General features: G+C 38.4%; 1 protein-coding gene across 1 annotated transcript in view; it reads left to right on the forward strand.

The window, feature by feature from the left end:
* The first annotated feature begins 2210 nt into the window (after positions 1-2210).
* The window catches only part of PFKL (phosphofructokinase, liver type), a 36049-nt gene continuing 24281 nt past the window's right edge, over positions 2211-13978 (forward strand). Inside the window, exons 1-3 of the mRNA XM_015814135.2 lie at positions 2211-2375; positions 11307-11380; positions 12317-12394. Of these exons, the coding sequence (XP_015669621.1) occupies positions 2270-2375; positions 11307-11380; positions 12317-12394 (258 nt within the window). The 5' untranslated portion in view covers positions 2211-2269. The remainder of the gene's footprint in view (positions 2376-11306; positions 11381-12316; positions 12395-13978) is intronic.

Below are 13978 nucleotides of genomic sequence, written 5' to 3' on the forward strand. Positions count from 1 at the left end.
ACTGTTTTGTAGTATACAGAAATAGCCTAACATTTAATATCACTTTTAAACACACTCTTCCCTCCAGTGGATTTCAAGCACCACTTTGGTTTACCAAGGAATTGAGACTGATGAAATGGACTGCTGGAGAGCTTTAGCAGAAGTAGAAAATGCTCAGAAGTGGAAAAAGTAGCAGTAGATATTGTGAAGACAGCATAAACCCCTGGTAAAAGGACTGCATAGCTTCCCCCAAAGTAAATTAGATTCTAATTCTGTAATTGTGTCTGCACAAAACAGGCCCACATGTTTTTCCTTATTGTAAGTCCTTCAAGATAACGGAAAAGAACCAAAACAGTCGGAAGAGATTCACCATAAGCAATTTTTATTGGGTTGTTTTTTGTAGATAATGAATCTGTAGGTTAATGAATATTTTTCAGACTCATCATTCTGAAGGTCTCCAATAGCTTTAAATGGTTAACAGGCAATTTCCAAAAGTTTCACATGGCGAACATCTTCATTGATGAATTATTTATTTTTATTCCAGTGTATTTCCTCATCACTTACTGCTAGCTCTGAGTCCAGTGGTTTGTGTAATCACTTAGGATATTTGACACCAATGCCCATCATGCTTCACTTGTTCACAATGAATGATATCTGTCATTTTGATGCCTATTTTCTAATGTGCAAATATCTCTTTGAGGCTCTTTCCATTTTACTACTCTGAACAAGTCACAATTTAGCAAATTTGACTATTCAACTAGTCATGCCTGACCCCTTATAAATATGTTAAAACAACACCACTACAGCATCAGGACAGAACCCCAGGGGACCGCCTAGTTGCATTCCTATATTATGAGAAATGTCAATTTAATTTCTATTCTTTGTTTTCTGTTCTTTAGCCAGTTGCTCATCCATAAAGGACCTGCTCTTTTATTCCATGACTTTTAAGCTTATTGAGAAGTTTGCAATTATTATACAGACCTCTTCTTGGACTTTCCAGCCATTTTCCTAATTTCAGGAATATATTGGTTGTAAAAACTGCCAAATCTTCCTGGAGTGAGTTTGCCCTTTTGATTTTCTTTTTCACTGGTCTTTCTCAATTTTGAGATGTTTCCTTTCTTGAAGTCAAATATAACTGTGAGGGATTTGGTATGTGGGTTATCACTTCTTTGAATATTGAATTTTGCAATAATGGTGAATATCTGTAGCTTGGGTGTAGGATGAGGGTGAAGGTTCATTCTCCAAGCTTGTAGTTTCCAAACATTCTGTTACCAGGCTAGGTAACATCTTTGCAGAGTTTAAGGGGTGTCAGTGCTCTTCTGTTTATAAGAGCTTCATGTGGCCAATAGGTCAGTTGTCTTGTGATGGGTCAGGTGTGGGTGTGTCAAGTGAGGGTTTTGTAACTATCTTGTGAGGGATCAGGTGTGAGTCATCAGTGAGTCTTGTGATGAGGAGGTTATTTCAGGTAAGGGTCATTGGGAGATGTGGTACTGGTTGGGGGGTGGGGTTTGTGTGGGTTGGTTGAGGGTCTGTGCTGTCTCTGGCTGGCTGTGCTGGATTCTGAGGGGTTTATAGGCTGGTTGTAGATCAATGTGTCTGTTGATGGAATTGCTTGTGGTATGCCAGACTGCGATAAACTCATGAACATAGTGGGTGGTAGCATGGCTGATTTTTGTGTTGCTCCAATTGAACTGGTGCTGTTTGGTCAGTCTTCCTAATTAGTTCAACTACATATTTCTCTTGTTAAATTCTGGGTGCTAGTCAAGAGGAGGTCTAGTATTAAAGAACCAATCAACCTTGATCATTATAAACACCACAATAAACAACCCTGCTGCAATAAACAGCAAACTCACAAACTTGAGTGTATGATGTCAGTGGATAGGACTAGGAAAAGAAATGTAATGGGCAATGTTAAGGAGAGAAGTGAAAAGCAACTTAGATGGGTGTACAAATAGCAAGCATTTCAGGGCCATTCTTGGAAGAACTTGAGATTCCACGTCTTCTCCATCGCACCTGAATTAAAGTCATTTAGGGAGCAAATCCCAGTAGGAGCCTGCTGATCACTACGATCAACCAATTTCACCAGTTGCAGCTCGGTGCAAAACAATACCTGAGGCAGACAAATTGACAGTGATTACGTTTCCACCACAGCGCCTGCGCTGGCCAGGTAGCCCCTCCTCCAGGACGAAGGCCAGTCGAGAGGCGGAGCTTCTTGAAGCCGCGATTCCTGGAACGCCGCTGTTGCCCGTGATTATCTTTAGATTTTTGCACCCCGGATAAAGCTGGGAAAATGGCGGGAACCGATCTAAGCTCAACGGGGCTGGACCTAGAGAAGCTACGCATGGCGGGCGCCGGTCTAGCGTTGGCTGTGCTCACCAGCGGCGGCGACGCACAAGGTCAGTCGCACCGACCCCCGGCTTTCCTCCAGTCGAGCCGGCTCAAAAAACGCCAACTGGGGGTGTGCGAGTCACGTGCTACCAGATGCAACGTGCAAATGAGCAGGGTTAGAGCCGAGCACAAGCGAGCCTGCTAACTAGGCTTGAGCAGTAGAGCCTCTGCCCTATGGAGGTTAAGAGTCGAAAACCCTAAAGCAGGGGTAGGCAACCTTGGCTCTTTTATGACTCCTGGACTTCAACTCCCAGAATTCCTGAGCCAGCTGTGCTGGCTCAGGAATTCTGGGAGTTGAAGTCCAGGAGTCATAAAAGAGCCAAGGTTCCCTACCCCTGCCCTAAAGCAAGTCTGCCTTAAGGGCCTGTTGCAGAAATCTCCTTCGCCAGGGAGTTCCTGCTCCGCCTCCACGGCTTTTACATAGGTGCTCGCATAAGGGCGCCCCGGAGGTTGGCGGAGGGCGCTGCTCTCTGCCGCATCTGCCCTCATCGTGGGTGAGGCGGAGGTTAGCGGTGCAATGTTCAGACCTGACGGGCTAAGAGATTCCCCTTTGGAACGGGCTCCGTGGCAAGAGCTGTGACGACTCTGCTTGTTTGACGCACATGGCAGGCAGCTCTGCACATTCGCAGGAGAGCATTTCCTCCATGATGAGCCAAGGAAATTTCCCTGTCCCTCTATCCACATTTTTAGGGCTTGCGGAACTGAGCTGCAAAAATCTAGACGAGGACTAGGGTGATAGCAAAAAGATGTGGATGACTCCTTTTTTGTCACGAGTTTTGCAATCACATATCACTGCGTTGCATTTTAATCAAAGCATCGGTCCGTTAAATTTTTTGTCATTCTTCATTTCCCCGATGTCTGCTTAATAATGCAGTCCTAACATAGTAAGGTTGCAAAAAATGTTCATGAAGAGTACTTTGAACGTGAAAAGACAAAATTGCATCATTTGCTTCTATACTAGGCATAAGATGTGAGAGGATAACCAGTAAAGCCATCTTTTGGGGGATGCAGAATTGGAAAAAGGCTTATTGTACAGAGATGTATGTGTTTTGCATGCTGATTTCTGAAATATAAATATTGTAAACGGGGGTCTTTGGTGCTCCCCGAGCTTGGTTGTTTTCTTGCAACCATTTCATAACATCAAATTCTTGATACAAGGATTTTTTCTTGAAGCAGGTCACCTCACCAGGCAACTGGGATATGTCAATGCAAGTTCTTTCATTTCCCATTGACTGCATTTGATCTATCACAGGATTTAGGGGGCTTGAATTAGATCTTCCTGAATATTTTTAAAAGTTAGGGTAATGGTTAATAGTTAAAGCTGATTATGTGAACACTAAAGCTGCATTTGTGTTCAGTATTTTGACTAAGGATTTTTTTCTCATAAATATGTCAGGGTCTTGTCTAATACATATTGTAGTCCTGTCTTGACTGTTATGGAAATTGATTAGACAAGTAGCTGTTATTTCTAGATCAGTACCCTTAGTCCTTCGGGGGACAGAATGCCTTTGATTCTAGTGAAGAATCTGTGACATATGCTTTAATGTCTTTAGCGAAAAGGGAAATTCAGAAAGTATTATTGATTTTTTGCTTGCAATCATTAAAATAATATACTTGTTATGACTAAAAACTCACACAGGTCAAGAAAAATTGAAAATAAGATTGCATACTCAGTTGGAATGCTGGCTATTAGATGAATTAATCAATAATGTTTAATGATGTTTTATTGTAAAATTTTAATTCAAAACTTTTAGTGTGTGTTAAAAATAACCAACCCCCCTTCAAATTTCCAACTCTATATATTGTATTTTCATCATATCAGTGCTACTAGTTTAAATCAACAGTGTAATATAGAAAATTGATATAAATCTACAGTAATGGCAGAATCAGTTTAGTTGTAATGAACTGTCATTCCTGGATCTTGTCTCTTTCTCAAATGAGTCTTAGAAAAATGGAATTTGATGGGTGTTCATAATGTGTGTTTTATTCCATAACAGCTGTCACCCTTATATAACCTTTACTTTGCCCTTGTTTTCTACAATGTAATCTTTCTTCTCAGTTATAATGAGACAATCTGACAAATTTAGAATGAAAAGTTACAATAGATTTTGTCTACAGGGTACTTCTATGAATTATAGCAGCTTAATCTTTTTATTTATTCTTTCAGGGTAACAAGCCAAACTTGTATGTAGCACAGGCTTTTTAAACAATGTAAAATCTCAGTTTTGTTAACTAACTGGGTAAGAGGTGTCTTTTGAAGCTAAATGTCTGTGATTCATATTACTTTCAGGGAGAGAGAGCAATATCTTGTCCAAATATTTGGGATGAAATCCAAACTACAATTTTGTCCATTCTATCCAAATATCACTAAAATGAGTAAAATCAAAGTTTTACCAAAATTGTAAATAAAACACATTAATTATTTTAAAATCGGTGAACAAACTTCTAAGATTCTTCCCATAGGTCAGGGGTGTCAAACTGCCAGCCTACGGGCCAGTTGCATCATATGGATGCTGCGCCCACCCCAGCTCCAGCAATGCAAAAAAAGTTGTGACACGTCACATGACACGGCGAGTTTGACACCCATGCCATAGATCAATCATAGTGAGGAGTAGAAATGGAAAAGAATCCAGCTTAGCTGCTTTTTTAAAGTAACTGTTGCCTCCCTTGGTTCCTCTCTCCTTAAGGCTCCTTTCTACAACCTCAGAATTATTGCTGGATGAAATCTCTTTTCCATTTCTATGACATGGTTCCTAATCTCTGTTGTTGACATTTTTTTCCATATCACATGGAAATGTTCTAGTGTTAAAGACAACCAGCTATGGAGCTAGAAACAGCAACCTACTTCAGAGGAAGTTGCCTAACATTAACCAGTTGAGGACAGAATTCTAACCATAGGTTGCACTATCTTTTATTTATATGGTATAAAATATATGTTGCCCTTCAAACAATAGGTATTTTAACTATGAATTATATCTGTAATTCTGTCTATTCCAGTGGAGTTTGTAGCAGATTCTTGAGAAGATAAAGTAGCAAGTTTTTTTTCCAAATCATCTTCCACTCCCATTGTATACTTTTATTGTTTGGTTATTTTAATATATTCATTTTATATAAAATAGTTTGTACAGAAGTAGATTTTTACAAGTAGTAAGATTAAGCAGTGGATGTGACTACATTTTAAATCGAACACAATGTTACATAGAATAAAACAGCTTACTTTAAATGGGCAAATAATGGACTTGTCTAATTCTCTTAGGGGGAGCTCCACAACTGGTTCACCACTTTAGTTCTGTCTACCACCAACATACCTGATTTTCATTGTGGGAGATACATGGGGTTTTTTGAACCAGATATGCACAAATTAAGGTACTAAGGCAATGTGCAGCTCCTCAAAACTAGAATGCCACTCAAGAGGTTGCTGTTGGTTTATAATTTGCAATCAAACAACAAGGGAAAGTATTAAGTCTTGGGAGTAATTTTTAACTCTGATTTAAATAAAATTTTAATTTAATATTTTCATCTCAGTCACTTCCACTTCTTTCCCTTGGTTCTGCTCCTTTTCCTGACACAGGAGTCAAAGATCAAATATGATCTTGTGAAAAACTGTGTACCCTTATCTTCAATTCAAGATTGAATAAAAGGAGGTAATGTTTCAGTTATCTTGACCCCAGACCATCTTTGGCTGGCCAACAATATTTCAGCCCTTCAAATGTTGAAATAAAATCCCATCTGTATTCAGTGTTCTATCTAGAACAGCGGTTCTCAACCTATGGGTCGCGACCTCATTTGGGGTCGATCGACCATTTCACGGGGGTCGCCAAGCAAGGCTGTCCGCCATTTTTCCCCCTTTTCTGGCAGGTGCCTTACCTCCCTTGAGCTGGGCCAGCTGGTGGTCGGCCTGCTCCATCTCTGCCGCTTGCCAGCTACGCCTCGGCCAGCGCAGGGGGCGGAACCACGCATGCGCGGCGCTCCCGGGCACGGAAAGTCCTTGACCTACGACCGGTTGGGTAGTCCTCGACTTACGACCGGTTTAGTCCTCGACTTACGACCGGTTTAGTCCTCGACTTACGACCGGTTTAGTCCTCGACTTACGACCGGTTGGGGGTCGTGGCATTAAAAAGGTTGAGAACCACTGATCTAGAAAGGGATTGAAGTAATAGCTACTGTACCTACTTTAGAAAGAAATGCAAATGATGCAGCATCAGAATTACTTACATGTACCCCTAGTCACCAAATCTGACTGGAACATTGCTGGTTTCAGAAGGCTATTAGATTTCAATCCTAGATCCAAGTATTTCACTCTATCTAGAACAGCCTATTTCCTCAGTCTTGCCTGAATTGAGTTACAGTTTATACATTCACAACTAAGCCTTCACTGTGTCCTGAATGTTGAAATTTTCTATTCTTTTTTTGGCAGTAGAAAAGAAAAAGAGCTGGGTATAATCAGGAAATCTGTGATTTAATTCCCTTATGATCAAGTAGAGGACAACATGATGACCTAATAGTCACCAGCTCCACTATATCTTGCCATATAGCCAAATAATTTCAGAAGCAATGCAGAAATGCAAAGAGAACAGAACGTGACACTCACAATCTATCCACGTGAGCTTGATCTTCATTGTAACAAAGTAAAATACAGAAGCAGCAGGTAGGCAGTTGTAAGTGGCCATTCCAGGCAGAAGAAATGGCAGAGCAGAGTTCAGAGTTAATTTTCAATATCTCTGAAAAACAGCTGAGCATGTCTTTGGCAGTCTTAGCTCCTCTAAATGTCTGATCACACGATTCTTTGAAAGAGTGTTGAATGAGATAAAGTAAATCATTAAACTAATTCCTATATAAAATTAAGGCTACATTGGATTCATTTATTTTATAATTGGAGTTTAGGGAATTCTATAAATTAGCTTTAGATTAATTGTTATTTTGGCTCTGAATAATGCTGCAAATTAAGCCTAATCTACTATAGTTGATTAGAGTAGCTGGTATGTGACCTACTTGCCAATACATTTTTTTCTTTCCTTTTGGATTCAGCTGGCTTCTGAATTTCGTGCAAAGGATAAGAAAATGTGGTTTGGCCAAAAGAAACAAAAAATATGTTGATTCACATTCAAAACTTTGGTGAATCTTTTAGAGCAGCCTACTCCTGTGGTCTTAGATGTGATGAATCAAATGTTTTATAGCTATCAATGAATAAATGTCTGTATATTCCTTTCTTTCTGCATTTCATTAAAGATTTTAAAGTGGCTTACTCTATTTTTTAAAAAAATTAGTTCCAGTAGTAATTAAAACTATTGAAACAAAAATGTTGTTTTTCCACATACCATTGTTAAACAAAACTTAGCCTACATAATACTGGTACTCAACCATTGATTATAGTTTTGTGTAAGAGCTTCTAAGTAGTTAAATTGTCATTGTAGAAGAAAAACTAGGAAAAAATTCAATGGCATACAGTAATGTATACATTTAAATATACTTTAGAGCAGGGGTAGTCAACCTTGGCTCTTTTATGACTCGTAGACTTCAATTCCCAGAATTCCTGAGCCAGCTTACCCCGGCTTTAGAGGATCTAGGGCAGTCCTTATGACAACTGCATAAGCAGAATGCTTTTTAATAATATTGCTTTATGTTTGCTTGCTATTTTGACATCATACTTAACAATGTAACAAGATATAGCCAATGTGACAAGTTGGTTAGGTATCTAGGATTTGATCCATTCATAAACCTCAGTATTAACATGATTCACCAGCCAAGGGATGCTTGGTTACATGCTATATATGGAGAACATAAGAATGTTAACCTAAGGGCACTGGCACCGAGATCAAAGACAAAGCAATTTGTACCTGCATTACAAATAGTGTTTCCTATCATTGCTGTTGGATGAATCTCTGCTAAAATTATTATTTGGTTGGATTATAAAGCAGTGGACTTAACTACCCACTTATATAGAATAATTGGATGGTTTTCCACAAACAGTTAGAATCTGATGGGTTTGTTTTAATGGAAAACAGATAAATTGGGTGGTTTGGGGGGTTTTTTTGCATATAGAAAAATTCTTTGTAATAAAAATCCTATGTAGTTAACAGTGCTGGATTACCATTGGGAGATCTGAATTCTAGTTCTCACATTAGCATGAAAGCCGATAGGTTGACTTTGGCCAGTCATACTTTCTTCATTCTAGACTGAGAAACTGAAAATTATCTTAGAACAGCAGTTCTCAACCTATGGGTCGCGACCCCATTTGGGGTCGATCGACCATTTCACGGGGGTCGCCAAGCAAGGCTGTCCACCATTTTTTTCCCCTTTTCCGGCGGGCGCCTTACCTCCCTTGAGCTGGGCCAGCTGGTAGTCGGCCTGCTCCGTCTCTGCCGCTTGCCAGCTACGCCTCGGCCGGCGCAGGGGGCGGAACCACGCATGTGCGGCGCTCCCGGGCAGGGAAAGTCCTTGACTTACGACCGGTTGGGTAGTCCTCGACTTACGACCGGTTTAGTCCTTGACTTACGACTGGTTTAGTCCTCGACTTACGACCGGCTGGGGGTCGCAGCATAAAAAAGGTTGAGAACCACTGTCTTAGAAGATGAAAGTGACAAGCCATTTCCAAACATATTGCCCCCAAAACCCCTGTGTGGCCCTAGCTATATAATTGCCAGGAGCCAACATTTACTTGAAAGTCATTAACAAAAGTGAGGGGTCCTTGGTGCCCCCTGAGCTTGGTTGTTTTCTTGCTAGCAGTGACAATGTTACCTAGTTTGAGTAATGAAACATTCGCAAGAAAACAACCAAGCTTAGAGAGCACCAAGGATCCCTCATTGCAACCCTGAGCTACAAATATTCTCCTTTATTAGTCATAACAGTATTTTATGTTGTTTTAATTTTTGATTGAGAGCCAACCAGAGCTTGTTACAAGTTGAGTGGCTACATAAATTTTTAAGTAAATAAAAATAAGCCATGCCAGTATCAAAATATGTATAAAAGGAAAATATTTTTAAGTCAAGGCCAAGTAAGAATCAGTATTGAAATGTGAATAAAAGGAACAATCTACATCCTGCAGTAGTTATTTTATTAAGGAAAACAATCCTTTTAGAGGACTTGCCCATTTCAGTTTCCTGCTTTCATAAGACTTTCCTTTCACATAAATTAGGGTGTAGTGAATATGAGGATATTCCATTTTAGAAAGTTCCAACCTGAAGGAATTCCAGGGAGGAGAAGACGGATGGAGGCTCCTCCTGGGGACCTGCAAGAAGTCAGCACAACCCATGTGTGTTTGTGTCTGTGTGTCTTAGCCCAGCACAGAGGGGAAAAGGCAAGAGCTTCATTTCTCTGCCCAAGGTAAAACATAATCAGCACAACTGAATTATGTGGTATCAGTGTCAGAAATTGAAACAATATCAAACTTTTTTATAATTGCATAATGTAATAAATTAAAATTTCGTAATAAATCACAGTCATTTATTCATCATATAACTTTGAGCCATTTCATGGTACATTGGCTCTACCCAGCATCATAAAAGCAGTAAGAATCTTCCCTGAATAGCCAAGCTTTTTCTAGTAATACATTTGATGCATTTGGAGCTCTCATAAAAGTAAGGCTGCCAGGTCTGGATTAAATATATCTTGAGATGGCAGCAAGAGATACAAGAAACTTGAAGGCTTTGCTGCCATTAGTGGTTGTACTGATTTTTACAGCCCAAATCTGCTAGTCCTAATAAAAAGACAGCATGTTTCATTTTTTTAAACAAAATTAAATTTTATTAAAGAAAAAGAAAAATATAAAATATTTTTACTTTAAAATCTTTTAGGCAAACATTCAATAGTAAAGAGCTAAATAGCAGATCTATTCAAAGCACAGTGATACAGCTTGTAACTCAGTAAAAATAAATGTTATGCTCTAACCTAGACTATAGGATGTTACTTTTTCTCTCAGGCAGAAACTTCATAAGACACTAGAGAAGTTTTAAAAAATCAATACAATTTACCCTAAAATTAAAATAATCTGGTGCTCAGTTTGGGCACAGCAAGTTTCATTGTTATGCTGATGATTTAAAAAATAGCATGTGATATTCTTTGATATTATGTTATGCATCTCAATTTCACTTACGTAATGGTTAGGTCCAATATTAATGGTATCTGAGTTGCAAATTGTATCTTTTTCATCATTGTATTTCTTCCACCTACACTAAATATTGTTGCTTTTGTTCTGGTTAATAACTCTGCAGATGGAATGGATGGGAGAAAAAATTTCTCTGTTAGTAATGACAGATTTGGTTTTTTTTTGTTTGTTTTTTTAAATGAAAGTTGGATCTGTTTCTCTTAACTTTATTGTGAGTTTCTTTTAGAGTTTCTTTTCTCTTTTCCTTCATATTCTCCCAAATGGAAGAAGCAAACATTTTTGGCATTTTTGTTTAGCAGCTAAGCATAAATAAAACTGATTAGCAAAAATAAATATTTTACTTATAAGGGACACATGCTGTGGAATTTCTATGGGATTTCATGTGTACTGTTTTATTCCTTTACCAGCTACTTTTTAAACTTTATTTTTTTGTGCATAAAGTTTTCTTCCCAAGGAATTTTAACCCATCACTAACACAAGACAATAAAGTGCTACCCTGTACATGCACAAGAAGGCAATTCTTTCACTGCTTATTCAGAAGGGCAAGGGTATTCAGTGAGATATATTCCTTGTATGTGGAAAATTGTACTCTGCCTCTGTTCAGTTTCAGTGAAGTGCAAATTCCCTGTATAGCATCTAGCAAAAAAAAAAAAAAAGCAGGAATGTTTTTACAATGCTTTTTGTCTTCTGGGACTTGACCTTATTTCCGAGAATTCTAACAGCAACATTTGGAGAATGCTAGTTTTGGGAAGGGTAGTATTTTACAAACTAGCTAGGGTGCAGAATACTGCATTATGACCTGGGTCATAATTTAACTTGTATTCCATTTTTCCAGGTATGAATGCTGCTGTTCGAGCTGTAACACGCATGGGAATATATGTTGGAGCTAAAGTGTTCCTGATATATGAGGTTCACATTTTTTATTTATTATCAAAATATTTTTCCCCTGTGTTGTGTAAGTGTTTATAGAAATAGTTCTTTTAAATTGCTTCTGGGAAAGCAAAAGGATCAGAGGATTTGAAAACGGAAGTGCTAGTACAAATATTTTTACAGTGGTGCAGAAATTGATTAATTCTAACAGACCTAGCAATATAATCTTAGGAAATTTAGGAAAATCTAAGAGTTAAGAAATGGTTGAGGAACATCATTGACAAGTTAAATGTTTTCACCCTTTTGATAACTGATAAATACAAATGCAGAATAAATTCTGTATTTAATGTAAATTGTTGAGGTTTTGGCAGAGGCAAGATTCAAACTACCGTAAATATAACTACAGTAAACTGATAAGGAACATATGGCCCTCAAAAATGCTGATCAAATCAGGGCCAAATAACATATTAACTAGGCCACACATTCCTTATTTATGATAACAGGCTACCTGTTTGCTTAGCTGCTTTTATTTCCAGACAATTTTTCCATGATTTTTTTCACAGTTCAACTATCCTCCCAATTCTGCTGTGGTACTGTAAAAACATTAGCTTCCAGCAGTCAAGATGCTACATTACTACATTGGGCCAATTTTGCTATATTGCATTGGATATGTTCTTGATAATATGTATTTATTATATTTTTATAATGTTTTAGTTCAAGATCTTTCCTCCACGTGTCAGTCTTTTGCATGGTTACAATTTTATGAAAAACAGTTAAATGGAATTTATGGTGGAGCAAATATGTCCTGCTTTAAATTTGGCTTCTTGTAGCAACCTGCAGTAAATTTAAACAAAAGGGTAAGGCCAAGGATATTGGAATATGTAGATAATTCTCTGTGTTGCAAATGAACTTTAATAAAGTTTTCTTAGTAGTACAATTATGGTATTTTACAAAACTTTCTTTTTTTCTTCTTAGGGTTACGAGGGATTAGTGGAAGGAGGAGAAAATATTAAGCAAGCAGATTGGCTCAGTGTGTCCAATATTATTCAGTTGGTAAGGCTAATCTTGCCTGACTTCTTACTCTGTAATTAGATGGTCTTATATTCATATCTAAGCCTTTCATGGTACACAGCTTTGTCTTAACTCTCTGAGTAATTTGAATTAAGTGTAAATTTCTGAGTTTGGGGTAATAATTGATTCCCATTTTCAGGAAGAACTGAAAATAGAACTGTACTAGAACATACCGTAGTCAGTGGACTCAGTCTTCCTATCTGTTGTACCAGGACTCAGTGCTTATCAGTCAGATGACTATGAGCTGCCTTGACTCTCTTATGCCTTCCTTTGCCTTAATAGCAGTGCTTCTTCAAATTTTACTGAATAAGACGTGAGTCAGTTTTATTTTCAAAGCGTCCCTGTTATTAGGAAGAAATAGGAACCTATTCAAGATAGAATCTATAATACTTTATATGAATTCAGTACGGGAGAAACAGTTATGGCTCAGACAATTAAATTGTGGAGTACTAAACCTTGTATGCTGCTAAGCATTGGAATATTTTATTTATTTAGAAAATTTATATTGTTGCCTACTCGCATATGGCGATTCAGGGCAGCTTACACAGATATAAAAATACCACATAAAAGAAGTAAAAATAATAATAATAAAAATAATAAAATAACGTACACACCCCGGCGACAACACACATTCATACTAGTCATTTAATGGACTCCATCCCGCTCCGGGTTCCCCAGGCCTGTTGGCAGAACCACTTTTTCAGCACCTTCCGAAAGAGTGTTAGAGTGGGGGCCAGTCTAATTTTTGGAGAGATGATATTCCAGAAAGAGGAACCACCATGGAGAAGGCCCTTCTTCTGGATCCCGCCAGATGTATCTCCTTAGGGGACGGGACTCGCAACATTCCTTGCCTCCCTGCTCTATTGTCACTCTTTGCTTTTGGGTGGCAAGAGATGAACAACTACCTTCTATTAGCTAGCAATGCCCATAATTGTGAACCAGGAATCATGGCTTGATTATTATGGCATGACTAAGATACTATTATGCACAGTCCTTTTATTCATACAGTCACATCTGGGAAACAAAAAAGAGCTCACCTTTATGTTGAAATAGGGAATTAATGAATTTGTTAACAGCAAAAGACAGAAATTCTAAGCCAAAAAGCAGTTTAAAGCTGATTTACAGTCCTGATTTGTTAGACAACATCCCTCTCCAAGACCCATGATTCACATTTAATGGAAAACTATCTCATTTTTCTATTTATGAAACTAATGAGCAAAAGAACTGCAGGCACTGATATGCCATATGTTCATATTATACAGTGTTGGGATTCAAATATGTGAACAACTGGTTCTCTGTGTGGATGCTGCTTCTGGAAGTCCGTTCTGGGCCTGGGCAACAAAAAATTAGCTACCGGTTCTGCCAAAGTGGTGCAAACCAGCTGAATCCCACCACCTTATTAAATTAGAAACCTTAAATTTACTTCTATATGTGACCATGGCTGTAAAATTATTCTACACTGGTAACGTTGGTCCAGGCTAATAGCTCTTCAAGAACCCAGATAGAGAGCTTGTCCAATTTTGCTATCTGGAAAGATCTTGGTAATGAATTGAGTCTTGCAGGGCT

The sequence above is a fragment of the Protobothrops mucrosquamatus genome, unplaced genomic scaffold (assembly GCF_001527695.2).
Source record: "Protobothrops mucrosquamatus isolate PMUCROS unplaced genomic scaffold, P.Mucros_1.0 scaffold225, whole genome shotgun sequence".
Taxonomy (NCBI): domain Eukaryota; kingdom Metazoa; phylum Chordata; class Lepidosauria; order Squamata; family Viperidae; genus Protobothrops; species Protobothrops mucrosquamatus.